This window comes from Poecile atricapillus, chromosome 1 (assembly GCF_030490865.1).
Source record: "Poecile atricapillus isolate bPoeAtr1 chromosome 1, bPoeAtr1.hap1, whole genome shotgun sequence".
Classification (NCBI taxonomy): Eukaryota; Metazoa; Chordata; class Aves; order Passeriformes; family Paridae; genus Poecile; species Poecile atricapillus.
The window spans coordinates 532487-559004 of NC_081249.1; the positions used below are offsets into that span (position 1 = coordinate 532487).

Genomic DNA, 26518 nt, shown 5'->3' on the forward strand with positions numbered 1-26518 from the left:
CATCCACCAGGTCATGTGGGATACTGGGGAAGGACCGGGGGTCGCTGCAGGGATGAGGAGCCACTGGAGGTGAGAGTGGAGGGCCAGAGGAGGTCCTTGGTGGAGGGGTACCCACTTGATCCTCCTGTGCTGCAGATGTCCCAGCACCTGATCTCCACTGTGCTGTAGGTGGGACACGCTGAGCCTCAGCGCCTTCTGCTGCTTCTGGCGGTGCCTGGCTGGGAGTGGAAGGTCCTGGGCGTGGGTCCCATACTCCAGGACAGGTTGCCCCCCTGTCACCCTCACTATCATCCTTTTGCCTGGGGGACTGTGCTGGCTGCACAACCAGGTCTGGCCTGGCTGCGGAACCTTCCAGACACCGAGGCCAAGGTGGAGGGTCAGGGGACCATGCTGGGGCCCCCCATGTGGATGGGGACAGATTTATTGGGGGCTGGTTCACGTCAGAGCTCTGGGTCCATCCTGGAGCTGCTTCTCCCCAGTGGGTCCCCAGAGGGCTGGGGGTCCATGTGCTGGGCCGTGTCAGAACCTTCCTGTCCCCGTCGCCATCATTCCCCCAGTGCCCTCTCCTGCAGTGACCTGTCTGGGGATAGGGGCACCCCCTCTGCGCCCCTCGAGCTCCAGATCTGCCAGGATGCCCTGTCCATGAGGGCCTGCTCACTGTCCCACGTGTCTCACCCAAAGGAAGCAGGCAGGAGCCTGCTGGGATTCCCCTGGAAGCTGTAGCAGGTGGGCTTGATGCCACGTCCTGAATGGGGTGGGGCCTCTGCTCCGCGGGGTGCAGGGGTACCGGCTGAGGGGGGTGATGGTGATGAGGGGGGTCCCACATGGAAGAGGAGCTGTGGCAGGTGGGAAGAAGTGTGGGCTCCCTACAAACTGAGGGGCTGGGATGGGCCTACTGGGCTCTGGTTTTACTCCTATCTCCCCCTTTATAAGCCCCTTTGTACCCCGCCTGTACTTTCTTTACACTGTATAACCCCTCTATAACCTTGTTGTACCCCTCTTTTTACCGGCGCATCTCCCTCGCCCCCCTTTATATCCGCCTGTTCGGCTTACCTTTATTCCCCCTTTATCCCCCTTTTATATTCCTCCTACTTCCCAATTTATACCACCGGTCACCCTGTGCTTGGTGACCCCCCCCCCCGCCCCGCCATGCCCCCACCCACCAGTGGATGCCCACATTCCCCAGTCCTATTCCCCCTCCAATCTGGGGTCAAGCCCCCCAAATTCGGGGTCGGGATGTGGTTGCCGTGGCAACAGCCGGGTACCCCTGGATGCGCGGAGCCCCCCCCAGCTGCAGAGCCACAGCCCAGGCGAAACCACTGATGTTGGGAGGGGGGGGCTGAGGGGTCACTTTACCCGCTTTCGACGGGACCCTCCCCGCGAAGCCCCCAGTTCGGGGCGGCAAGGCGTCCTGCGGCGTCGCCTCGCCAGCCCCGAGCGGGGCGGCCTCAGGGGCTGGTTCCGCAAAACGGGGAAGCGGTGGCGCGTTTAAGCTCCCCCTCCGGAGCGCGCTTGGTGCCGCCCGGCCCGGCCGCCTCCCTGTCGCATCCCGGGCCGGGGCCGAGGATGCGCCGTGGGGTCCCGCGGCGCGGGCTGGAGCGAGGAGGGGGCTGCGGGGCGGGTGAGTGCGGCCCGGGGGTGCCGCTGGGCCCGGCGCGGGGGTGCTGAGCGCCGGAGGCCACGCGTGGGGCGTGCAAAGGGCGTGCAAAGGGCGTGCGGGGTGGGATCGCTGCGGGCAGAGACCCCCGCGGCAGCCGCGGGGTGCGGGACCCCCGGGCCGGGCCCTGGGCCGGTGCCGCGGGGGGGGCGGTGCCGCACAATGGCGGCCGGGGCGGGGCCGGGGCCTGGAGCGCGGAGCCGCCGCAGCGCCCGGAGCGGGGCCGGAGTGAGGGGAGGGGGCGAGGGACAGGGGGCGGGGGGGGGTCTGTGGGGCACAGGGGACATGGGGTGATGAGTGTCCCGTGGGATGGGGGCTTGGGTGGGTGCTGGGGGGCTCGGGAGGAGGGTGGTGGGGTTGGGGTGTGCCCCGCGGGGCAGGAGGGTGGGTGCTGGGGGTGCCCCGTGGGGCAGGAGATTGGTTTCCAGGGATGGGGGGCGGGTTCTGGGGGGCAGAAGCGGTGGGGGCCGTGGGATGAGTGGGTGCCCAGGAGCAGGGGGCTGGGTGGGGTGGTGCCGTGGGGCAGGGTGCTGTGTGAAGCTGGGGGACACGCGTGGGGCTGGCTTTGGATGCCCGGGGGTCATGGGCACGGTGGGGGCCGTGGGGAGTTCCCGTGTGTGCCCCACAAGGCGTCTGTGGGGCCAGGTGCTGTGGGATGATTGGGGTGAGTGCTGTGGGTGCCGTGGGTCGGGGCTGTGGGCGCCCCAGGGTGCTGAGCCCTCATGCCACAGGGTGAGTGTCCGATGTGGCCCTCTGTGAGGCTGTGGGGTGGGCGGGGGGCTGTGGGGCACTGTGGGTTGAGTGGTGGGCTGCAGGGTGCCTCGTGGTACCTCCCACGCATTTAAATTCCCCCCTATTCTCAGGCTGAGGGTCTGCCACGACCCACCATGAGCCTGTGAGGTGGGTGGGGGTGGTGTGGCACGGTGGGTTGGGGCTGGGAGTGGCTTTGGGGTGCCACGGAGCCCCATGGGGGTTGCAGGGTCCCTGCCCCTCACTGTGGTGTGCCTCCCAGGCTGAGGAGCCACCATGGCCCGCCACGAGCCCGCCAGCCCGGTGGTGCGGCAGATTGACCAACAGTTCCTGATCTGCAGCATTTGCCTCGACCGCTACTGCAACCCCAAGGTGCTGCCCTGCCTGCACACCTTCTGCGAGAGGTGGGACCTCCTGAACTCACCCTGAGCCCCCTGCATCCTCCCAAACCCCATCCCTACCTGCACGCTTTCTGTGAGACAGGACCTCCTGAACCCCTCCTGAGTCTCTCCTGCACCCCCTGAACCCAATCCCTGCCTGCACACCTTCTGTCAGAGGTGGGACCCTCATTACACTTCCTCCCTCCACCCTACCGCACCCCCAGTGTACCCTCTGTGTCCTGGCACCCACTCTCCATCCTCACTCTGTCTCTGAGCACCCCAACATCCCTCCCTTGCCCTCTGCACCCTGCCAGGGTCCATCCCCAGCATATCCCCACTGTGCCTTGGGCCCCCTTGCACCCTACTGAGTCCTGACTGCAGTCCTGCCCCTGCAGCCCTCCCAGTGCACCCCCCATGTCCTTGCTGCAGCTCTGCATCACCTGCCCCAGCATCCTTGCCCTCTGCCCCCCGGTGCACCTAGCCCCCTCTGCCTCGCTGCATCCCCCTGTGTCCCGGAGCCTGCACCCTGACACTGCTGGTTGGACCCTCAGTGTTGCACCTCTCCTACACCCCCTAAACCTGCAGTGTGAGCAGAGTCCCCCTGGCTCCCTGCTGGTGATGAGCCAGGCCCCCTGCACTCCCTGCCCTCCCCACTGAGAGATGGGGTTGAGCTTCCCTGTGCCCCCAGAGCTGGGGGCTGGGACCCCCCCTGCATTCCATGGCCCATGGCAGTGCTGGAACCCCAGTGCCCCCCACATCCCACTTCTCTGCGAGGGCTCCACAGCCCCTGAGCCCCTGACCGTGGGTGCTGGGGGTGCTGTGGCTGGGGTCCCCAAATAGGGGGGGTCTTGTTGCTGATGGCCCCCTCTCTCTGTGCTCCCAGAGCCCTATGATCCTGCTCCGTCCATCCATCCATCCATCCATCCATCCATCCATCCATCCATCCATCCATCCATCCATCATCCATCCTCCATCCGTCATCTCCCCAGGGGCACTGGCACTGCTGCCTCATGTCCATCCTGTCCATCTGTCTGACTGTGCTCCTCCGCCGCTCCCCCACCTGGTGTGACGCCACATAGCCCTCCTGTCTGTCTGTCCATCTGTGTCTCCAATCCTAGTGTGACCCTGCGCAGCTCCCCCATCTGTCTGTCCGTCTGTCCCCCTCTTGCACCCCAGTGTGACACTGTGCAGCCCTGCCATCTCTCCTGTGCTCTCTGCCTGCCCCCCAACCCTCCTGTCTAGCTCGTTGCTCCCCTCTCTCTGTGTTCTCGTCGCCCTGTCTGTCTGTCCTGCTGCCCCCTCTCCCACTGTCACTGTGTGCAGCCCCCCCGTCCATCCACCTGTCCCTGTGCCACTGCCTGTCCCCAGGCCTGTCCATGTGCCCTTGTCCTGCACCCTGACCCTCATGTTCATCTGTCAATCCCACTCTCTATTGGCCCCCAACCCTAGGTGGCATGTTCCCCCTTCTGTCCCCCTATCAACCTGCCTCTCCATTCCCCTGTCTCCCTGTCCGTCCATCTGTCCCTTCATCCCCCTGTTCTGTCCCCACTGCCATCCTACCTCCCCAGTCCCCACCGGGTCCTGTCCCCCATCCATCCCCTCATCTGTCCCCCTGTTGTCCCTATATCTGTGCCCATGTACCCCATGTGCCCCCACAGCCCCCATTCCTGTCCCTGCCCCCTTCATGTCCTGGCCCAGAGTGTGTCCCTGTCATGCCCCATGTGACCCCTGTGACCCCAGGTGTCTGCAGAACTACATTCCGGCCCAGAGCCTGTCCCTGTCGTGCCCCGTGTGCCGCCAGACCTCGATCCTGCCCGAGCGGGGAGTCCCGGCTCTGCCCAACAACTTCTTCATCACCAACCTGATGGAGGTGCTGCAGCGGGACCCTGACCCCCGCGGGGCCCCCCCTGCACCCCTGCCCCCCCTGGGTGCCGCCACGGGGCAGCCGCTCTGCTGCCCGAACCACGAGGGAAAGGTGGGGGCCGAGGGGCCGGGGAGGGGCTGGGAAGGCTGCAGGGGACTGTAAGGGCTCAGGGTGTTTGGGAGTGGCCACAGGGACCTGGTGGGGCTGCAGGGGTCTGGGAGGGCTGGGGCGGTCCAGGGGGCTGATGTAACTCAGGGGAACTGGGGACCTGCAGGAGCTGGAAAGGCTTTAGCCGGGCTGGGATCTGGGGAAGGCTGATGAGGTCTGTGAGGATCGGGAAGGGCTGTGAGGGTCAAGGGGATCGGTGGGGCTGCAGGCCTTGGAGAAAGGGTCCGGAGGGGGTCTGGGGAGGCTGCAGTGGTCCAGGGAGTCTGGGAGAGGCTGTGTGGGCTCAGGAGGTAGTTTGGGGTGGGCTGCAGGGTCCTTCGGGCTGGGTTTGGGGCAGCAGGTGAGCACAGGTGTGGCAGGTGATGGAGTTCTACTGCGAGCCCTGTGAGACAGCCATGTGCCGGGAGTGCACGGAGGGGGAGAGGCGGGAGCATCGGGACCACCGCACCGTGCCGCTGCGTGATGTGCTGGAGCAGCACAAGGCAGCCCTGCAGCACCAGCTCGACGCTGTGCGCGCCAGGTACGGGGCCCAGGGGTTCCCTGGGGGTCCCCATGGCCCCATTCCCACTGGTTGCAGCGCCAGCTTGATGCCACCCACACATGGTACAAGGGGAGGGGTGGCTGAGGGCATCACGGGTACTTTGGGGTTTCAGGGTTCAGGGAGTCCCCAGGTCCTCCTGAAGGATACCACAGCTGGATGTGGGTGCTGTGGGGAGCTTCAGGGTTCAGGTGGGGTTGGTGGGGGTTTGGGAGTTCAGGGGGTCCCCGTGTCTCCCCAGGCTTCCACAGCTGGCAGCAGCTGTGGGGCTGGTGGCCGAGATCAGCCGGCAGCTGGGGCAGCGTCGGGCTGAGGCTGAGGCGGAGATCGGGAGCAGCTTCGAGGAGCTGGAAGCGGCACTGCGACAGCGGCGGGAGGTGCTGCTTCGCGACCTGGAGGCCACCTGTGCTGCCAAGCAGCAGGTAACACACCTGTGGCTCTGTGCCTTCACCAGCCCTTCCTGGGAGGGTGTGTGGGTGCCCCAGCCATACCCCAGTGCCAGTGGCCTCACCGGTGCAACAGTTGGGGTCCCAGTGCAGCACCAGCGCTGTGGCTGTTGCTGCGGCTGGGATGCAGGTGGGGTACAGGTGGAGCATTGGTTAGGGGTGCTGGGTGTGGGGGGCACACACCAGCACCACAGAGATGTGCCATTCCCACAGGATGCATGGAGGTGCAGCTGGAGGTGCTGCAGCAGGGCCAGGATGTGTGGGTGCCGGCACCGGGGTCCCACCCGCTGCTACAGGTGATCTTGTGGTCCCACAGGTGCTGGAGGCGCAGCTGGAGGTGCTGCGGCAGGGCCAGGAGAGCATCCTGAGCAGCTGCGCGTTCACAGAGCAGGCGCTGCACCACGGCTCAGCCACGGAGGTGCTGTTGGTGCAGAAGCAGATGGGCGAGCGGCTGCGGGAGCTGGCGGCACGGCCCTTCCCCGAGCACCCGCAGGAGAACGCGCAGCTCGAGTTCCACGCGGAGCCCGAGGGGCTGCGCCGCTCCATCCAGAACCTGGGCGCGCTGCTGACCACCAGCGCCACGGCGCACACCACGGTGGCCACGGGCGAGGGGCTGCGCCAGGCTGTGGTGGGGCAGCCCTGCTCACTCAGCGTCACCACCAAGGACAAGGACGGGGCGCTGGTGCGCAGCGGCGGAGCCCGCCTGCGCTTCGCCGTGACGGGCCCCGACGGCGCCGCGGCTGAGGCCGAGGTGCAGGACAACCGCAACGGCACCTACGAGCTGGTGTACACGCCGCGCACCGAGGGTGACTTTGTGCTGTCCATCCTGCTGTACGGGCAGCCCGTGCGCGGCTCCCCCTTCCGCGCGCGCGCCCTGCGGCCCAGCGACGTTCCCCCGTCCCCCGAGGAGGCCAAGCGCCGTGTCAAGTCCCCAGGTGGGGGGCACGTGCGGCAGAAGGCCCTGCGCCGCCCCGCCAGCATGTACGGCAGTGCCAAGCGCAAGGAGAATCCCATCGAGGACGAGCTCATCTTCCGCGTCGGTGAGCGGGGCCACGGAGGGTCCTGGGGTAATGGGGGTGTCTTGGGATGATGGGGGGTCTCGTTAGGGGTCTCCACAGCCGAAGGGACTCCCCAAGGTGGTGGGGTCTCCCTGGGCTCTTCATGGCTCCCTGGGTGGGGTGGGGTGGAGGGCCCCAGGGGCTTGCAGGGGTTTGCCAGGGTGGTGAGTGGTCTCCTGGGGCCCCATGTGCCCCCCTGACCGGTGCCTGCAGGCAGCCGTGGCCGGGAGAAGGGCGAGTTCACCAACCTGCAGGGGATCTCCACATCCAGCGCCGGCCGCATCGTCGTGGCCGACAGCAACAACCAGTGCGTGCAGGTATGGAAACCCTTGGGACCTCCAGACTTCCCCAGGACCCACTCTGACTTCTGTTGACCCCACTGACCCCGACAGCAACAACCAGTGCATGCAGATATGGACCCCTGGGACCCCCCACGGGAACCCCCCGGGTAACCCTGGATCCCCATGACCCCACTGACCCCATCAGCAGTAACCAATGTGTGCAGGTATGGTCCCCTCCCGGGATCCCTGAACTCTCCCAGGACCCCCACTGACTCCCCCTGCTCCCTCCTTGCCCCTACAGTTGTTGTGCAGTGAGGGGCAGTTCTGGCTGTGTTTCAGTGTGTGGAGGAGTTTCCCCCCGGTTCCCCTGACCCTGCTGCCCCCCCAGGTGTTCAGTAACGAGGGGCAGTTCCGGCTGCGTTTCGGGGTGCGGGGGCGTTCCCCAGGGCAGCTCCAGCGCCCCACGGGGGTCTCGGTGGACACCAATGGTGACATCATCGTGGCCGACTACGACAACCGCTGGGTCAGTGTGTTCTCACCTGAGGGCAAGTTCAAGGTGAGGGAAAGCAGGGCTGCAGGATCTGAGTGGGGAGCTGTGGGGTGGGGGTGCCCATGGCGCCTCCCACCTTGACTCTGTGTCCCCCCCAGACAAAGCTGGGCGCTGGGCGGCTGATGGGCCCCAAGGGCGTCGCCGTGGACCGCAATGGGCACATCATCGTGGTGGACAACAAGGCTTGCTGCGTCTTCATCTTCCAGCCCAATGGGAAGCTGGTGGCACGTTTTGGCTCCCGTGGCACTGCTGAGCGCCAGTTTGCAGGTATTCCCTGGGACCCCCCCACTGTGAGCCCTCCTTGGGCTCCCCAGGCACCAGGGCAGGCAAGGACTGTGTGCTCCACATTGCTGGGGTGGCTGGTGGCTCTGGGACCCCCAAGAATGGCCTGAGGCTGGGGGACAGATCCAGGCTCCAGTTCTAGACTGGCTTTCTGCATCCAGTTCTGGGCTGTGGGTTTAGGTTCTGGGCTCGGGGGCTTGTTCTGAGCTCTGGTTTGAGTTTTGGGGCTGGACAGGGAGCCAGCGTCTGGTTCTGGGTCCAGCATCATCAGGTTCAGGGCTCTGGGCTGGTGATCCAGTTTCAGGTTCTATCTGGGTTCTGGTTCAGGACTGAGATCCCAGACTCTGAGTTTAGGGTTTGGTTCTGGGATGCAGTTCCAGATTCTGGGCTCAGTTCTGGGTTTGGGTCTGGGTTCTGAGCTCTGTGTCCTAGACTGGGGCACTGGGTTTGGTTCTGGATACAGACTGTGGGTCTGGGTTCTAGATTCTCAGTTCTGGGCTGGGGCTCTGGGCTCAGTTTCTAGCAGTATCTCCATCCTGGGGGCTCTGAGTTCGAGCTCTGTCCATGCCTCAGGGCTCTGGGTCCATCTTGGTCCTGCCATGGGGCCAGGGCTGAACCCTGCCATTCCCCTCAGAGCTGAGCCCCCCCCAGTCCTGGGGCTGAGTCCCCCAGTATTGGGGATGAGTTCCCTGTGCCCCGTTTGGGCTGAGCTTTCTTTGTCTCCCGAGGACCCCATTTTGTGGCTGTCAACAACAAGAATGAGATCGTGGTGACTGATTTCCACAACCACTCTGTGAAGGTGAGTGCAGCCACAGGCAGGTGCTGAGATCCCCCTGGTGCTCTCAGGGTGCTGCAGTGACCCCCCATGACTCCCATGTGTTGTCCCCCCGTGCCCGCCAGGTGTACAACGCAGAGGGCGAGTTCCTGTTCAAGTTCGGGTCTCATGGGGAGGGCAACGGGCAGTTCAACGCACCCACAGGGGTGGCCGTGGACAGCAATGGCAACATCATCGTGGCTGACTGGGGCAACAGCCGCATCCAGGTACCACACCTGTGCCTGTGCCTGCACACACACACCCCCACGTGCACACTGACCTTTACCTGCAGACACCTGTGCCTGCACACACACATCTGTACCCACACCTCTACCTGCACACATACCCCCACTGCAGCCCAAGGGGGCCCAGCACTGGCCCCATCCCATCCCTGACCCACCAGCCCGTGTGATCTGCTGTGAGGCGCTGTGGGGCACCCACAGGGAACCAGGAAGCGACTCAGTTTTAGTGAAAGCGGCTGAAAAGGATCTTGGGTCAATTGGGAAGAGTCTATGCAGGGTCTGCAGTCAACTGGGAGGGGTATAGGGTCAACTGGGAGCAACAAAGGGTCTCAGGTCAACTGGGAGTGCTCCATGGGGGTCTAGGGTCATCTGGGAGGAACTGGGAAGAGTTTTGTACCAACTGAGAGGAACTGGGATGGACTGGGAAGGGATCTGGGGTCACCTGAGAGCAACTGAGAAGGGTCTTGGGTTAACTGGAATAGACCTAGGGGGCATCTTGACCACATCCCCCTGCAGGGAGTGCATCCTGCAGGTCTGGGGGCCATTGGGGCTGGGTGTCCCTGGGCCGTGAGCCCAGTGGGCACAGCTGTGTGCACCTCCTGCAGGTGTTCGACAGCGCGGGCTCGTTCCTGTCCTACATCAACACGGCGGCTGACCCTCTGTACGGGCCACAGGGGCTGGCGCTCACCTCCGACGGCCACGTTGTCGTGGCCGACTCGGGCAACCACTGCTTCAAGGCCTATCGCTACCTGCAGTGACGGGCAGGACACCACGGCGCGGCTGCGGGACGGAGCCCGCGGCTGCAGCGGGGCGCGTGCAGTGACAGCTGCCCCGTGGCCTCGCCTGCCCCCCAAGCGCCATCCTGGCTTCATGTGCACTTTATCCCAGGGGGCAGCCAGGCCTGGGGGGTGAGGATGCGTCCCGTGGGGTGAGGACTGCCTTGGTGTCATGGTCTGACCCCTCACCCTGCCCCATGGCAGGGCCAGCATCCCACTGACAGGGTGCCCAAGATGTGGGGAGTGTGAGGGGCAGGGGGAACTGCTGGAAGGGCTTGGGGGGGCTGTGGGGTGGCCAGTCCAGAGCCCCATGCCCCTTGAGGGCTGCCTCCCACCTCCCCAGCTCTCCTCCCCAGCTGTGGGGTGACTGTGTGTGCCTGCTGCCCCATGGCACTGCTGCCCCACTGCACTGCTGCTCCACAGCTCCGGGGGGCTCCGGGGGCTGTGGGGCGGCTGCCGCACGCTGACAAACTGTATGTACAAAATAAAGTATTCTGGAAGTACCCTGGCCCTGTGCTGCCCCATAGCCCTGCCTGTCCTTCACACACCCTGCCCTGCAGCCCCCCATGTCCTGTGGGCCCTCCCAGCTGTGCTGGACACCCCCAGACAGTGCCAGGGTCAGGAATGGTGCCTGGAGCTCAGTGGCACCATGGGCACCTGCCTGGCCTGGGCATTCTGCCAGCACTGACCCATCTGCACAGACAGAGACAGACTGGGAACAGGGACTAGCTTGGACTGGTCTGGACTGGGAGTGGGGACAGGGTTAGACTGATCTGTGTGCTGGCAGCAGGGTCTGGGTTGGACTGGTACGTACTTGTACTGGGTCAGACTGGACTATATTGGCATGGAGACTGGGTCAGAGTGGTCTGTACTAGGAGTAGGAACTGGTCCATACTGGTCTGTGTACCCAGGAGACAGTGGTCAGTGACCTGCTGAGCTGCTCAGACCCCGTGGGTCCCTGGGGATGCCATAGGGGCTGTAGAGGGGTCACAGAGGTGCTCCGAGGGGTCCTCTCCAGCTCTGGCCATCCGTGGGGAATCCTGGATGGCAGCAGAGCTCACCCAGACCCTTCTCATCATTCCCCACCAGCCCCCCGGGGGTTCCCAGGCCTCAGAGGTGCCCAGTGACCCTATTCCCAAGCAGGGCTGGTGGGACAATCCAGGGAAGTCCACGCCTGTTCTCGGTCCTAATGCTGGGAAGGCCCTAGAACAGATCACCTGTGGGTCCCACGGCATGGGCAGTACAATCAGGGCATCAGATCCAGCTGGGGGTTGGGAAAGACAGGTCCTGCCTTACCTGCTTGGTCTCCTGCTGGGACAGGGTGACCCTGCAGGATAGGTGTGGGTGTGTCTGCCTGCCTGACGCTCAGCAAAGCCTTTAGCAACATCTCCATCTCCCCGGCTTCTCATGGAGGACCTCCAGCCTGGCTGGGACAGGTGCTCCTTGTTGGGAACACCTGGCTGAGGGCCAGGCCCAGGGAGGGGTGGGAATTGGGCCACATCGGGGGGTTGGGGCCAGCGCTTCCAACAGAGCCATCAATGATCTGGATGGAGCAACCGAGTGTGTCCTCAGTGAGTTCATGGACCACACACACTTGGGTGAGATGTGGATCTGCTGAGGGCAGGAAGGCTGTGCAGAGGGACCTGGACAGGCTGGACTAATGGGCCAACAGTGTGAGGATAACATGGGCAAGTCCTGGGTCTTCCACTTGGGTCACCAAAACCCCCTGCAACACTTTAGCCTGGGACAGAGGGGCTGGGAAAGAACCTGGGGTTGCTAGTGACAGTGGCTGGACACGAGCCCCGGGGTGCCCAGGTGGGCAAGAGGCCGATGGCACCTGGACTGTCCCAGCCCCAGTGTGGCCACAGGCCCAGGGCAGGGACTGTCCCCCTGTGCTGGGAACTGTCAGACCCTTGAGGGCTGTGTCGAGTTCTGGGTCCTGCAAGAGAGACTGGAGCGTGTCCAGGGAAGGGAACAGAGCTGGAGAAGGGGCTGGAGCCCCAGGAGCGGGAGGAGGGAGAGGGGCTCAGCCTGGGGAAAAGGAGGCTCAGGGCCACCTTCCCAGGAAACAAGTGACAGGACAAGAGGAAACAGCCACAAGGTGTGTTTGGGGAGGATCAGGTTGGACATCAGGAAGAATTTCTTCATGGGAAGGGCTGCCATGTACTGAAAGGGGCTGCCCAGAGAGCTCTGCAGTGCCCATCCCTGGAGGTGCCCAAGGAAGGGCTGGACGTGGCACTCAGGGCTCTGGGCTGGGGACAAGGTGGGGATCAGTCACAGGTTGGACTCAGCCTCGGAAGTCTTATCAAACTAAAGGACTGTGATCCTCTACAGGACCAGAGTGGTCCACACGGGGTGCAGGGACCCCGCACAGCCTGTGTCACCATCGCTGCTCCCCCCGCTCTCCGCAGAGAGCCGGGAGCCTCGATACCCTCCCGCTCCAGCCGAGTGTTTCGGGGTTCCGGGGCAGTCCCAGTGCTGCCCCGACCCCGTCCCGGTGCCAGTGCGGGGGCAGCAGGGCGGAACCGGCCCGGTGCCTTGGGGGAATGCCGCTAGGGGCACCGGGGGTCCCGCTGACCGCCCGGAACAGCCGGAACAGGGTGGTGGGCACGGGGGTCACCGGCCCCGGGAGTATCACCGGGGGGAAGGTCCCCGGTTCCGCCCGGTTCCCGCTGCCGCCCAGGGCCGGAGCTACCTGCCGCCGGCAAGGCCTGGGGCTCCCGGTCCGTGCTCGGGAGCCCCGGGGGAATCCGGTGGTGCGTGCCGGGGAGGGTCCGGCGGGGTGCCGGGGGTGCCGGAGGTGCCGGTGCGGTGCCGGGGGTCCCGGTGCGGTCCCGGGGGAGCCGGGGGGAGCCGGGGTCACGGTGCGGTGCCGGGGGTGCCGGTGCCCGGGTGCCGGTGGTGCCGCGGTCCCGGTGCGGTGCCCGGGTGCCGGTGCAGTCCCGGTGCGGTGCCGGGGTCCCGGTGCTGTGCTGGGGGTCCCGGTGCGGTGCCCGGGTGCCGGTGCGGTGCCGGTGGTGCCGGGGTCCCGGTACGGTGCTCGGGTACCGGGGGTACCGGGGTTCCCGGTGCGGTGCTCGAGTACCGGGGGTACCGGGGTTCCCGGTGCGGTGCCGGTGGTGCCGGGGTCCCGGTGCGGTGCCCGGGTACCGGGGGTACCGGGGTTCCCGGTGCGGTGCCCGGGTGCCGGTGGTGCCGGGTTCCCGGTGCGGTGCCCGGGTACCGGGGGTACCGGGGGTACCGGGGTTCCCGGTGCGGTGCCCGGGTGCCGGTGGTGCCGGGGTCCCGGTGCGGTGCCGGTGGTGCCCGGGTCCCGGTGCGGTGCCCGGGTGCCGGGGGTACCGGGGTTCCCGGTGCGGTGCCCGGGTGCCGGTGCGGGCGCGGGAGGCGGCGCTGTCCCCCCGCCGGCCGGAAGTGGAAGTGACGCGGCCCCGAGCCCCCCACCCTCCCCCGCGACCCCCGGCAGCGGAGCCGCCGCCGCAGGTACCGGCAGTGGGGGCAGAGAGCGGGGGGGACACGGGCCGGGCCGGGCTCGCTGCGCTGCGGGCAGCGATGGGGGCTGAGGCTGGCGGAGAGCCCGGAGGCCCGGGCCGGGGGGAGCGGGACAGGTCCGTGGGTGCGGGGTCCCCTGCAGGGCCGTGCGGAGGGAACCCGGGCCCGGGGAGTGGCGGGGTGACCCCGGGGGTTGTGGTCACTGCGGCGGGACCCGGGGCCGTGCGGCGGGGGCAGTGCGGGGTGCCGGGGCCGAGGGGATGCCGGTGCTGGGGAGGTCCCCGCGTCCCGGGGGAGGCGTGGGGGGATGCCGGTGCTGGGGAGATCCCCCCCGTCCCGGGGGAGGCGTGGGGGGATGCCGGTGCTGGGGAAGGCGGTCCGGCTCCGTGAGAGGGCTGCGAGGGGATGCCGAGTCCTTGGGAGGACCCAGGGCCGTGCAGCGTCCGTGGCCCGGGGTCCCCGTGCTACTCCCCGCTCCCCGCAGGCCCGATGGACGCGGAGGCGCCCCGGGGGCTGTAGGACCCCCCTCCCTGCCCAGCCCGGGGGTCCCGCCGCGCCGGGGGTCCCGCCTGTCCCCGTGTCCTCGCGCCATGTCGGGGGCCCTGAGCAAGCGCAGCGATCTGGCCAACGACAACCGGTGCCTGGGGCTGAGCCTGGGGCTGGGAGCGCCCCCCGAGCCCCGCACCGGGCCCGGCGGGGCCCCGGCCGAGGAGCTGCCCGCCGCCGGGTGGGCGAAGGCCGGGCAGGACCAGAACCGCAACGAGCTCGATCCAGGGCCGGGCCCGGGGCCGGGGCGCTCCCCCGGGGCACACGGGGAGTCCCCCGGGGCGCTCGAGCCGGGGCTGCAGGCCCGCAATGCCCGGAACGCCGCCCGCGACCCACGGGCCCGGCTGATCGGCGCCTCGGAGGAGGAGGAGGAGGATGAAGAAGATGAAGAGGAGGACGAGGAGGAGGAGGACGGGGCTGGGGTCTCCCCGCCGGCTCTGGGCCCAGAGCGGGGCCTGCGGGAGCTCCCGGGGCGCAGCGCCAGCCGCCTCTTCGGGGGGCCCGGCCCTGGCAGCGACGAGGACTCGAGCTGGGCCACGCTGAGCCAGGGCAGCCCTGGCAGCTCCCCCGATGAACCAGGTGGGCACTCGAGCCCTGGAGCCCCAGTTACTTATGGCTGCCCTATGGAGCCCCACGCCGACCTCTGGCTGTCCCACAGCTGCCCCATGGGGCTTCTGACAATCTCTGGGTGTCCCACAAGTGCCCCACAGAGCCTGATGGCTGCTCCTCCTTCCTGCCGTGCCCCAGTGCTCCTGTCAGCTTCACATCTCTCCTGATCCCTGGCAGTGTGCTCACCCCTACGCTCCCAGCCCCCTGGGTGCCATTCCTGGTCCCCCGGTCCCCCAGCCCCCTGCCACTCTCCTGTGTCCCCAGCCCCTGTTAGTTCCATGCCCCCCTCTTTGCCCCCTTGTCTCTGTGGAGCCCTCCTGGGGCATCCCGATGTCCCTGGGCACAGGGGGCTGTGTGGAGCTGTGTGTGGGGCTGGGGCTGGGGCTGGTCCCTTCTGACCCCCCGTGCCCTGCAGAGTCGCTGTGGCCGTGTGGCGCGGGAGCACACGAGGACCTGCCCCCCGGCTGGCTGCGGGTGCAGGACACCTCGGGCACCTACTACTGGCATGTCCCCACTGGCACCACGCAGTGGGAGCCCCCCGGCGGGCCCCACGAGACCCCTTCCGACGGCAGCACCCCCACCGAGGGGCCCACCGTGAGTCGGGACTGAGGGGGCTGGCCTTGGGCTGGAGGTGGCTCTGCAGCCGCTGTGGGGCCACAGGGGGTGGCTGTAGGCTGTGGGGTGGCTGGGAAATGATGGTGGGGTGGCTGTGAGGGGCGCGGGGCATGCGTGGTGTGGGCGTGGGGTGCTCTTGGGGTTACTGTGGGGCTCCCATAGTGTGCTGTGGGGTGATTGCGGGGAGCCATAGAGCACTTGTGGGGTGATTGGGGAACTGCTGTGGGGCTGCCCTATGGAGCACCCCGACCCAAACTCTTGCAGCTCTCTTGGACGAGCTTTGCTCCGGCCGAGACCTTCAATAATGGGGACTTGTGGAAGGTGAGAGAGGGTAGTGGATGGGAAGGGGTGGGGGGTCAGTGCCCCCCAGCCCCACAGAGCCTCCTTGCTCCTAGGATCCCACGGCGGAGGAGGAGGAGGAGGAAGAGGAGGAAGAGGAAGATGAGGAGCCAGGAGTGTCGGACCTGGAGATGCTGTCACCAGGCCCAGGATCACCAGGAGAGGGGTGCGCTGGGGGACACAGCGACTGGGGGGACACGTGGAAAATGCAGGGCATGGGCAGGGCTGTGCCTGGGCCCTGTCGGGATGTGGGACCCTGGGTGACAAGCAACAGAATGGAGGGAGGGTGTCTGAAGTCTGAGTGGGGCAGGGACCCAGGTGAGGGGCAGGGAAATGGGGTCTCAGGATGGAGGTTGGACTCGGGGGAGTCCCAGGATCTCAAGGCAGGGGTTTGTGAGGGAAAGTCAGAGGTACTCAGGGTGCAATGACCCATGTATGTCATTGTGGGGGATGTGGGGGATCCCAGAAGGCTCTCAGGGACAGGGGTTGGGGCTGGGGAGGCTCCAGGGTCTCAGGGTGCAGCCACTGACCCCCCACCCTTTCTCTTGCAGCATGACCCTGGGTGAAGAGGATGCGCTGAACTCCAAGGTAAGGCCAGTCTGTCCTGACCCTCCCAGCCCACAGGGCCCCTTCCCCGCTCCCGTGGGGTGTGACCCACTGCTGGGGGGGCTGAGGCACCCAAGCCAGGGATGTCACCTGCATGGGAGGGGCCTGGGCCATGCCCTTCTGTGGGGGCCTGGGGCTCTACAGATTGGGGTGGTGAGGGCTCGGGTTACTGCTGGGGAGCTGAGGCTGCCCCACACCAGCCCCCTGCCCCCTTGTCCCTCACCATCTCTGCCCCACAGGCCCTGCCCCACAGCACCCCTGCCTCATGCTCTATGCCTTTCCTGGCCTGTGTCACTCCCTTCTCTGCTGCCCCACAGCTCCTGCCCCACACACACCCAGCCCCACACCTCCCACACTGATCCAATTCCCCCCTTTGCCCCCAGGGCCTCCTGGTTCGCTCTCTGGGCTGGGTGCAGCTGCGGGAGGAGGAGCTGGGTCCTGGCCGCAGCAGCAGCGCTGTCAGCGCCTGCATCCGGCAGCTCTCGGCGCCTCGTGATGGCCCCGCGGGCACCTGGGGGGAGGTGAGCGACCCCAGACCCCCCTGTGCCCCCCACATCCACCCCACACCCTCTCCACTGCCCCCCAGCATCTGGGGGAGCGGAGCATCCTCCTGACCCTGCCGTGGCCCCAGGCACGGGCGCTGCTGCTGCTCGAGGACCGCACGCTGAAGCTGGTGGACCCCCAGGACCGGGCACTGCTGCACGCGCAGCCCGTGGGCAGCATCCGCGTGTGGGGCGTGGGGCGGCATGGCAGCAGGTGGGGGGCATGTGTGGGGCTGGGGGGGCACAGGAGTGCCCACATGTGTGGAGTTTGAGGGGTCTGGTGGCAGGGCAGGAGGTTCTGGTGTCTGCAGGGGACTCAGTACATGTGGGGCTGGGGATCCTGAGTACAGGGGGTGCAGGCCTGGGGGGGGATCTGGGTGTGTGGGACCCCCATGGAGCTTGGAGGTCCCACACAGTGTGGGGTGGGGGTTCTGGAATCCCATGTGTGTGGGGCTGGGGGCATCTGGGTGTGGAGGGGGCCGTGAGGCTGGGATCCCCACATGGGTGAGGTGTGGGGGGTCACGTGCACAGCTCTGGGAGGCCTCGCATGCAGATGTGGTCCCATGGGTTGCTGGTGGGGGCCATGGGGTCCCAACACTGAGCCCCCCCAGCAGAAGGGTGTGGGGCAGGATCAGGTGTGGTGAGGTGTGGGGTAGATCCTGGGGCTGGGGAGGAGGTGGGGGTCCATGTCCATCCTGGCACTCCCTAACCCCGCTCTGTCCCTCTGTGCTGCCGGGGACACAGGGAGAGGTATGGCCCCAAGCTGCCCCCAGACCCGCAGTGCCCCCAGTCCCCGCTCAGCCTGGGTGGGGAGGGGACCGGGGCAGTCCTGAGCGTACCCCCCTCCTCCCTCCCCGCTAGGGACTTTGCGTACGTGGCCCGGGACCCCTTGACACAGGTGCTGAAGTGCCACGTGTTCCGCTGCGAGGGGCCAGCCAGCGCCATCGCTGCCGGGCTGCACCGGGTCTGTGCACAGGTGAGACCCCCCAGACCTCCCCAGGACCCCTCAAACCGTCCCTGTGGCCTGCACCATGTCTGTGATCAAGTGAGACACCCCATAAAATTTCCCTGGGAATCCCCGCTCTGGCCAGCACCGGTTCTGTGTCCAGGCAAAACGCTCCCAGCCCCCAAACTTGGTTTCCCTGCAAACTGCCACCTTGGCCTGAGCTGCGTCTCTGCCTAGATGAGACCCCAAAAAAGCCCCCAAGAACCCCCCCACCTGTCCTGCACCAGGTCTGGGCCCCGGTGAGACACCCCCAAGACCCCCCAGGCCAAGGTAACCCACCCCAAATTCCCCTTCCGTGGTCTGCACCACATCTGTGCCCAGGTGAGACCCCCAGAAACCCACCAGGACTTGCCCTAGCCTGCACCACATCTGCACACAGGTGAGACCTCCGGGCCCCTCCAGCCAGCCCCAAAGCCTGTTCCCGGGTGAGCCCCTCCCCACCGCAGTGTCCCCACAGACCTGCTGCAGGGCACAGGGGCCAGGGATCCCTGGGGGTCCCTGTGTGTCCCTGTCCATGGTGTGACAGCCAGGAGGGCTATGGGTGCCCCTTGTGTGACGTCTGGGGGACTGTGGGTCACCACGGGGTCCCTGGAGGTCACTGTGGTGTGACATCTGAGAGGGCTGTGTCCCCCTGTCCCCAGCTGACGGCGGAACGGCGAAGTGCCCGGGCAGCAGGCAACGGCCTGGGGACAGACCCCCCCCGGCTGGGGGAGCCTCCCCTGCAGGGTATGGGGCTTAAGGGGGGTACCTGTGAAAGAATTGGGGTGGCGCTGGGGGGTACCCAGGAAGGGATTGGGAGTCTGGGAGTGACCAAGAATGGCTGGAGGAGTCCTGGAGGCGTCCTGCGAGGGGACAGGGCGACTACAGGGGAGTGGACTTGTGTGTCTGGAGGTCGCCTTTGCTGGGGTAGGGCAGTTGGGAGAGGGTGGCTTTTAGGGAGGTCTGGGGACGTGTCTGACAATGTCCCCCACCACAGTAGGACTCCTGGCCCCCAGGAGCAAGGCAGTGCAGTTGGGGGTGTTGGGAGTTCTGGGGGTGTTTTGGGGGGTCTTGAAGGGCTCTGGGACATCTGCCATGTTCCCCCCACACTGGAGTGCCCAGTGTCCAAGAGGTCTTGGCGGGGGGTTTGCATGCTGGGTGAGTACTGAGGGGTGGGGAGGGGTTCTGGAGGGATGTTCGGGCTGTGGGGTGTTTTGGGGGGGCTTTGTGTGTCTGACAGTGCCTCCCCCACAGTGGAGTTCCCAGCCCCCAAGAGTGAGGTGGTTCAGCGCTTCCCTGTGTGTTACCTGGGCTGTGTCCCTGTTGCCAAGCCAGTGGGTGAGTGGGGGACTCGAGGGGAAGGGGGGAGTGTCTCGGGGAGCTCTTCCAGCCCGTGCGCAGCAGCTGAGGGGCGAGGGCACCCCCAGGGTTACCCTGACCCCCCCTGTGCCCCCCAGGCATGGATGTGATCAACGCAGCACTGGAGGCGGCGCTGGCCCCTGGCTCAGGGGAGCCCCCTGCACCCACCCCCGTGGTGGTCAGTGTGGCCCCCGCCACCCTCACCATTGCTCACCGCCAGGTGCGTGCCCTGCCCTGGGACCCCCTGCCCTGGGACCCACACCCACCCTCGCCATTGCCCACAACCCTGGCCTAGGGGGCCTGTCCTGCTCTGGGGAGACGTGTTGACCCCCATCCTCAGTGGTGACCCTTTCCTGTTCTGGGGTCTAAGTGACCCTGTCACGTGCCAGAGGGGCTGCAGAGACCCATCCTTGTACCAGGGAGCCACAATGGCTCCTTCCATTGTTTCCCCATCCCACCACATCCCACCCCATCCCATGGGGCTCTGGGGGGATGCATTGATCCCTCCAAGCCCCAGGGTATCATAGTGACCCCCCACCCTTCCTGGTGGGTGCCTTAGTGACACCTCATGTGCCCTGCTGAACCTTTCCCCATCCTTGGGGTTCCCCCTTCCTCATCATGTGGATGCCCTGGTGACCCCTTCCCCTTGCCATGGGTGCCCCAATATCCGCTGCTTCTCCTCCTGTGGTGCCCTAGCGACTCCTCCCCCGTGCATTGCTTTAAGCCCTCTCCATGCCGTTGGTGACCTGGTGTCCCCTCCCCACCCCGGGGTGTCCCCCAGACAGAGGCGGTGCTGTGCGAGTGCCGCGTGCGGTTCCTGTCCTTCATGGGGGTGGGACGCGACGTCCGCGCCTTCGCCTTCATCATGGCCAGCGCTCCCGGCACCTTCCGCTGCCACATGGTGTGGTGCGAGCCCAACGCCGCGGGGCTCAGCGAGGCGCTGCAGGCCGCTTGCGTGGTGAGTGGGACCCCCAAGCCCCCGCCAGGCTCCCCCCGCCCCCCGCTGACCGCCCTCGCTCCCCACAGCTCCGCTACCAGAAGTGCCTGGATGCGCGGCCCCAGGCCTCCAGCTCCTGCCTGCCGGCTCCCCCGGCTGACTCGGTGGCACGGCGGGTGGGCTCCTCTGTGCGCCGGGGGGTGCAGACCCTCCTGGGGACCCTCAAACCGCGGCGGGGAGGGGCGCAGACCCCGTGAGTGGGGCGAGGGCAGGGGGGGCACGTGGCTGGGCAAGGCAGCGTGGGGGGACAGGACCACCGACCCAACGCTCCAGGGCACAGGCTTACCCGGGGTGTTGGGTCGGGGGTCCTGCCCCCACCACTGCCCTCGTGGTGGGTCACGCCCCCCCGAAGGTCCCCAATGCATGTGGCGTAACGAGGGTCTGTGTTGTACTAAATCATTAATTAATAAACCCATTCCACCAGCCCGGCTTGGCTCTGCATTTGGCCTCACACGGGAGGAACAGCAAGAGGAGGAGGAGGAGGAGGAGGAGGAGGGATAAGGGTGTTGTGTCTGGCTTGGGTCTGTCGTAGGATGTTGCATGCGAAGAGGGGCAGTACCTTATCAGAGGGGCAGTGGGTGTAACAGGAACCATGGGCTGATCCCAGTTGTGATCCCAGTGAGTGTTAGGACAAGGAGGCGGGGTGGTGGGGTCTCCCTGAGCTGTGGCTGAGAATTGTGCTGAGGAGGATGAAGGTCAGTGGAGTCCATCACACCTGTACTGGGGGGTGATGGGAGCATGAGGACTATGTGCTGATCCTGATCCCAGTTCCAGTCCTGGTGGGAGAGGATAAGGAGGGGGGGTGGTGTCCATTGTGCCTTTATTGTGTAACTGGTGAGACACGGGGACCCTGTGCCAATCCTGACCTCACTCCCAGTGGCCTTGTGCCGGTCCCACTCTCAGCCCCGCTCCAGGTGTGACCGTGTGCTGACCACGGTCCCGCTCCCTACCCTGCATCCAGCAGGACCACGTGCTGACCCAGCTCCTGGTGCCACCACGTCCCAGCCCCTGCTCCTGCCGGGCCCCGGCTCAGCAGAGCTGCCGCCGCTGCCAGAGCTCCTGGATGCGTGGGAAGGGCAGCGCAGGGCGCAGGGGCCGGCAGAGCGCGGGGTCGGCGGCACGGCCGGAGCGCAGGGCGCAGAGCAGGGCGGCCTTGCAGGGGCCACCGCAGGGCTCGCGGGGCGGGTGCCCCTTGTGCAGGTGGAACCAGAAGAGCTGGAAGAGCCGCTCGTCGTCCTGCATCCGCCGCACCAGCCGGTCCCAGTCAGCTGGGAAGGCCGTGGGCAGCCCATAGGCCTCGCGTGCTCTGTAGAGCCGCTGCCAGCGCGGGGGAGTCCCTGGGGGCGCCGCGTTGGCCTCTGTCAGGTTTAGGATGAAGGTCTCGTGGTCCAGGACTGCGTGGGAGCTGCCAGGGTAGGAACCGGCCACCTCATACACGCGGTACCCTGCGGCGGGAGGGACGGTCAGCGCTGGGGGGGACACACGGTGGGGGTTTGGGGGGACACACGGTGGGGGTTTGGGGGGACACACGGTGGGGATTTGGCAGGGGTTTGGGGGGATATATAGCAGGGGTTTGGGGGGATACATGGCAGGGGTTTGGGGGGATACATGGCAGGGGTTTGGGGGGACACGTGGCAAGGGTTTGGGAGGACACGTGTCGAGGGTTTGAGGGGACACATGGTGAAGGTTTGGGGGGACACGTGGCAGGGGTTTGGGGGGACAGGTGGCAGGGGTTTGGGGGGACACATGGCAGGGGTTTGGTGGGAAATGTGGCAGGGGTTTGGGGGGACACGTGGCAAAGGTTTGGGGGGACACATGGTGAAGGTTTGGGGGGACACGTGGGGGTTTGAGGGGACACATGGCAGGGGTTTCGGGGGACAGGTGGCAGGGGTTTTGGGGGACACATGGCGAAGGTTTGGGGGGACACGTGGGGGTTTGAGGGGACATATGGCAGGGGTTTCGGGGGACAGGTGGCAGGGGTTTGGGGGGACACATGGCAGGGGTTTGGGGGGACACATGGCAGGGGTTTCGGGGGACAGGTGGCAGGGGTTTGGGGGGACACATGGCAGGGGTTTGGGGGGACACATGGCAGGGGTTTGGGGCGCACCAGGATTGAGGTTGATGTAGGTGGTGACACTTGGTGCGACGAAGGCAATGGAGACGGGACGTGACAGCGTCTCCTCATCGTAGAACAACTCGAACTCATCCAGGTGTGTGTGCCCGAAGAACTGGGCTGCGATGGTGCCCTCAAACCTGCCACAGTGGGGTGAGTGGCAGGCGGTATCCCAACCCCCAGACCCCTCACCCTGGAACCCCGACCTGAGCCTGGCCCTGGGTTTGGTATATGGTTTGGGGGTCCAGGATACACGGGGTGGGCAGTCTGGTGCATGAGATGACACACGGAGTGAGAGTCTAGGGTGTGGGGTGGAGGCCTGGTATAGGGGTCCAGCATATGGGGCAGGGACCTGTTGGGTAGGGCAGGGGGACCACAGGTGGGATGTGAGTTCAGGATGTGGAGCCAAGCTCTGGCTTCTGGGGTGGGGGGGTTTTGGTGTGGGGGTGGAGGGCACATGGACATGGCAGGGGCCCAGTACATGGGATTAGAGGCCAGGGCACAGAACAGGGGTTTGGCATGTGGGGTGGGGCACACGGTCAGGGGTCTGGCACGTGGTGTGGGGGTCTGGGCAGGGGGTCAGGCACTGACCTGTTGACGATGCGGTAGTAGTTCCAGCTCCAGCTGCGCAGGCAGTGGGCTGGGGGGATGTGCCCGATGATGTGCACCTGTGGGCAGGGAGCCAGGGCTGGGGGTTTGCCCAGGGTACACCAGGACCCCCCATGTCCCCCCAGAACCCCCTCACACCTTCTCCCCATCACGTTCAGCATCTGCCAAGACCCCCATGAGCCACTGAAGCTGCCCTGCAGGGTCAGTGGCGTTGATGAGGAGCCAGAAGTTGGCCTGGGAGCAGAAGTTCATGTTGAGGGACACGAGGCGCAGCCCAGGCCAGACCTGTGCCGTGTAGAACCCGCCAGCCCTGCGTGGAAAAGGGGGGTCAGTGCTGCATCCCCTGATCCACAGACTCTGCACCCATCCCATAGACCCACAGCACTCTGCCATCCACGTTGCCCACCCCCCTACAGCCCCCAGCCTGGAGCCCCTGTTACCCCACAGCCCTTTTTGTTACCCCAACCTGCCATGACCCTCCTTCTTGCACCTCTCTGCCCCACGAAACTGAGACATCTGCACGCAGCCCCAGCTAGCCTGGTACCCCCACTGCTCCTCCAGCATGGAGACCGCTCTGTGTGCTGCTAGTCCTGAGCCCCCAGTAGCCCAGAGTCCCCAGCTCTGAGACCCCAGCCTGTGCTACTGCAGCTCCCCTACCCCAGCACACCTGAGAGCCTAGAGCCCCCCAGTTTGGAGTTTCCCAGCCCCATGTCCCCTGATCCCTGCTACACCACATACCACAGACCCAGGCCCCCAGTAGCACAGAACCCCCATCCCTGTGCCCTCCTTCCCCTGCAGTCCTCAGGCTCCCCATCCCTGTACCCTCAACAGAACCCTCCACCCCCAGCCCTGCCCTGTGCCCACCGCAGGGTGTGCAGGGCGGCGGGGGGCAGCCAGTCCTGCCAGGCCTCGGCCATGGCGTCGTACAGCCAGGCGGCCGACTGGTTCCCGTGCACGTAGGGCGGGGGAAAGGCGTTCACTGGAGTGGCCTCGTGGTTGCCCACGGCTGGGAAGACGCGCAGCCCCCCAAGGCGGGCTCGCAGCAGGGCGGTCACGGTGCGCAGCGCCCGCAGCTGGTCCCCGCGGCTCTGCTGCCACACGTCGTGCGCAGGGATGTCCCCGGTCCAGTAGGCTGCCGCGAAGCCGCCGGTGCCGTCGGCGGTGCTGTTAGCGGTGCTGTCAGCGGTGTGACCCGCTGTGCTGCCGGGGAGCTGGGCCAGCAGCCCGTCGATGGTGTGCAGGGGAAGGTCGCACTTGCTGTAGGTGCCCCAGAACCCCGCCGCCCCCGGCCCCTCGCGGGGGGCCCCGCGGCAGCACAGCGGGTCAGGGCAGGCAGCGGCACTGCCCGGCACGTACTGCCGGTCCCAGTGCAGGTCCGTGAGGAACAGGATGCGGGCGGTGGGCGCTCCAGGCGGTGGCGGCGCGGGGGGACGCACTGGTGGCTTGGGGGCGGCGGGCAGGGACAGGTTCCAGGCACCCAGGATGTCCCAGTGGCCGCAGCGGGGGCCCAGCAGGAGCCCGCAGGCCTCGGGCGGGCGCAGCACGGAGCGTGCCCAGGCCGCCACCACGTCGCCCTGGAAGAGCTGTACGGCCTGGCGGCACACGGGCGGCCGCGCCAGCCGCAGCTCCTGGCACAGCCGCGACGCCACGCGCCCCACGCGGGCCACGTTCGGCTCCAGCTGCAGGGGGATGGACATGCGGCATGGTCACGGCACCCCACACCTCCGGCTATCCCCGCTGCCCTCCGCCCATCAGCTCCCCAGGACGGACCCTACACACAACTCTGCTGCCGCTGGTCTGTGCCCGTCGGCACCCCCGGTATGGGCACGGCACCCCCGGTATGGGCACGGCACCCCCGGCATGGGCACAGCACCCCCGGTATGGGCACAGCACCCCCGGTATGGGCACGGCACCCCCGGTATGGGCACGGGATCCCCGGCATGGGCACGGCACCCCCGGTATGGGCACGGGACCCCCGGTATGGGCACGGCACCCCCGGTATGGGCACGGCACGCCGGTATGGGCACAGCACCCCCGGTATGGGCACGGCACCCCCGGTATGGGCACGGCACCCCCGGTATGGGCACGGCACCCCCGGTATGGGCACGGGACCCCCGGCATGGGCACGGCACCCTCGGTATGGGCACGGGACCCTCGGCATGGGCACGGGACCCCCGGTATGGGCACGGCACCCCGGCTGCCACCACCGTGCCGCACCCAGCAGCTCCCCGGGATGGACCCCTGGCTGCTGTCACTGTCCCACACCCGCCGGCTACCCCGGCCCACCCAGCTGCACATCCCGAGGCCAGAAGGGACCTGCACGGTCTCCCAGCCCCTATCTTCCCCAGCCCGGTTCCATCCTCCCTTCCCGCCCCCGCCGCAGCCTGTTGCCGTCCTCTGAGGCGGATTCAGCGCCCCATCCCAGCCTGTCCATGTCCCCGCTCCCGTTCCCGTCCCAGCCCGTCCCCGCTCCCCCAGGCGGAGCCGCTGGCAGGACCCCGCCCGTCCCCGTTCCTCTTTCAGCCGTCCCAGCCTGTCATTCTCCCCGTCCCCGCCCGTCCCTGTCCCCATTCCCAGCCCGCTCTTGCGTCTGTCACAAGCCCCGACCTGCCCTGGCCGGTCACGAGGGGCTGGCCCGGCCTGTCCCCGGCCTTGTCCCGTCCCCTCTGTCCCCGTTCCTGTCCCATTTCTGTCGCCCCCGCTCTTCCCGTCCTGCTGTCCCGGTGTCCGCCCATTCCCGTGCCTCCCCCGGTGTCCCCCCGGTGCCCCCGGTGTCCCGGCACTCCCCGATCCCCCGTGCCCACCTGCAGCGCCAGGTCCAGCGCCCCGAAGAGCACCCGGCAGGCCGGGCACGACACGTTCCGCCAGCCCCAGCGCGGCGCCGCCGCCACCAGCTGCTCCTCGGGGCCGGACGGCGACCCCGCCGACACCGGCAGCGACAGCAGCGCCAGCAGCGACAGCGCAGCCAGGGCCAGCGGCAGCAGTGGCAGCGGTGGCCGCGGTGGCCGCGGTGGCAGCAGTGGTAGCAGTGGCAGCAGTGGCATTGGTGGCAGCGGTGGCATTGGTGGCAGCGGTGGCAGCGCCATCGGGCCCGGCGGGGCCCGGACCCCGGCGGCCATGGCCGAGGGAGGGGCGGGGCCGGGGCGGGGCCGAGCGCCCGCCTGTATGGGAGGGGGCGGGGCAAGGCCGCTAAGGGGCGGGGCCAAAGTCGGGCGGGGTTGTGGGCAGGCCCCGCCCCTCGCGTCACGGCCGAGCGCGGCTGGGGCGTGGCCAGGGAGGGGGCGTGACCAATGGACGCGGGACTGAGCGGGTGGGGCGTGGCCGCCCGGGGCGGGGAGCCGTATGCAAATGAGGGAGCCGGGCACACGTAAGCGCGCGAGGCACGATGGGAGATGGAGTCCTGGGGACGGCGGTGTTCCCTGGGGTTCCCCTCCCCGCGGGTCCCCGTCCCCTTCGTACGGTCACACCCCGGGGCGACATCGGCTGCACCGGGCCCGGGGGTCCCATCCGCCCGCCTACCGCCGCCGCCGGGCTCAGCAGTTCCCGCAGCGGAGGGTCCCAGCCCGCAGACCCCCGAGCTTCGCGCGGTGCCGACCCCGCGTCCCGCCCGGGGCTGCCCCGCGGAGCCTCCGTGCCGGCGGGGCAGGAGCGCTGGGAGCAGCGGCGCAGGTGGGCACGGGGTCAGTTTATTGTGACCGTAACCGGGGAGCAGCGCGGGGAGACCCCGGGCTGAGCTGGGCTGGGGGTGCCTCGACCTCCCTCAGCCTCCGAGCTGGCCAGCCCCAGGGCTCCTCCCGCCCGCCCCTCGCCCCCACCCAGCCGGGACCCGGGGGCACGGGGATTGAGCGGGGCATGGTGGGCAAGGCTGTCCAGGGAGGGAGGGAGGGAGACTGGGGGTGC

The 26518-nt window shown here is 67.4% G+C and overlaps 3 protein-coding genes across 6 annotated transcripts; 2 read left to right on the forward strand and 1 right to left on the reverse strand.

Annotated features, from left to right (window-relative positions):
• The first annotated feature begins 1456 nt into the window (after positions 1–1456).
• TRIM3 (tripartite motif containing 3) lies at positions 1457–10332 on the forward strand. 4 transcript variants are annotated; one of them, XM_058861629.1, is made up of 12 exons: positions 1457–1621; positions 2670–2811; positions 4528–4762; positions 5179–5339; positions 5599–5779; positions 6120–6843; positions 7075–7178; positions 7531–7698; positions 7791–7959; positions 8703–8773; positions 8875–9015; positions 9636–10332. In XM_058861629.1, exons 2-12 carry the CDS (start codon positions 2684–2686, stop codon positions 9786–9788), a joined length of 2235 nt encoding a protein of 744 aa, XP_058717612.1. In that variant the 5' UTR covers positions 1457–1621; positions 2670–2683; the 3' UTR covers positions 9789–10332. The 4 variants fall into 4 exon arrangements, with proteins under 4 accessions (XP_058717612.1, XP_058717674.1, XP_058717756.1 ...); XM_058861691.1 differs by lacking the exon at positions 1457–1621 and adding an exon at positions 1797–1885; XM_058861773.1 differs by lacking the exon at positions 1457–1621 and adding an exon at positions 2173–2389.
• A 2884-nt stretch (positions 10333–13216) lies between these two features.
• Positions 13217–20321, forward strand: APBB1 (amyloid beta precursor protein binding family B member 1). Its single transcript, XM_058850678.1, has 14 exons — positions 13217–13289; positions 13783–14423; positions 14869–15047; positions 15333–15389; positions 15464–15573; positions 15959–15995; positions 16397–16534; positions 16645–16769; positions 17417–17531; positions 18203–18287; positions 18795–18878; positions 18998–19119; positions 19681–19857; positions 19926–20321. The coding sequence occupies exons 2-14, from the start codon at positions 13889–13891 to the stop codon at positions 20091–20093; spliced, it is 1932 nt and encodes a 643-aa protein (XP_058706661.1). The 5' UTR covers positions 13217–13289; positions 13783–13888; the 3' UTR covers positions 20094–20321.
• Positions 20322–20699: 378 nt separating this feature from the next.
• Positions 20700–25752, reverse strand: SMPD1 (sphingomyelin phosphodiesterase 1). The gene is made up of 6 exons (XM_058850666.1): positions 25423–25752; positions 23483–24297; positions 22757–22928; positions 22601–22677; positions 22004–22149; positions 20700–21341 (listed from the first exon to the last, which is right to left on the reverse strand). The coding sequence occupies exons 1-6, from the start codon at positions 25735–25737 to the stop codon at positions 20926–20928; spliced, it is 1941 nt and encodes a 646-aa protein (XP_058706649.1). The 5' UTR covers positions 25738–25752; the 3' UTR covers positions 20700–20925.
• Positions 25753–26518: the final 766 nt, after the last annotated feature.

Bases quoted from the DNA above. Each gene is read 5' to 3' on its own strand.
- APBB1 (XM_058850678.1), top strand. From the start codon at position 13,889: ATGTCGGGGGCCCTGAGCAAGCGCAGCGATCTGGCCAACGACAACCGG. The intron at 16,535-16,644 runs GTGAGCGACCCC...CCGTGGCCCCAG, and splicing joins CCGCGGGCACCTGGGGGGAG to GCACGGGCGCTGCTGCTGCT. The intron at 18,879-18,997 runs GTGAGTGGGGGA...TGTGCCCCCCAG, and splicing joins CCCTGTTGCCAAGCCAGTGG to GCATGGATGTGATCAACGCA.
- SMPD1 (XM_058850666.1), bottom strand. From the start codon at position 25,737: ATGGCCGCCGGGGTCCGGGCCCCGCCGGGCCCGATGGCGCTGCCACCG. The intron at 24,298-25,422 runs GTGGGCACGGGG...ATCCCCCTGCAG, and splicing joins CGCTGGACCTGGCGCTGCAG to CTGGAGCCGAACGTGGCCCG. The intron at 21,342-22,003 runs GTGCGCCCCAAA...CTCCCGCCGCAG, and splicing joins CTACATCAACCTCAATCCTG to GGTACCGCGTGTATGAGGTG.
- TRIM3 (XM_058861629.1), top strand. From the start codon at position 2,684: ATGGCCCGCCACGAGCCCGCCAGCCCGGTGGTGCGGCAGATTGACCAA. The intron at 2,812-4,527 runs GTGGGACCTCCT...CTGTGACCCCAG, and splicing joins CTGCACACCTTCTGCGAGAG to GTGTCTGCAGAACTACATTC. The intron at 9,016-9,635 runs GTACCACACCTG...CACCTCCTGCAG, and splicing joins GGGGCAACAGCCGCATCCAG to GTGTTCGACAGCGCGGGCTC.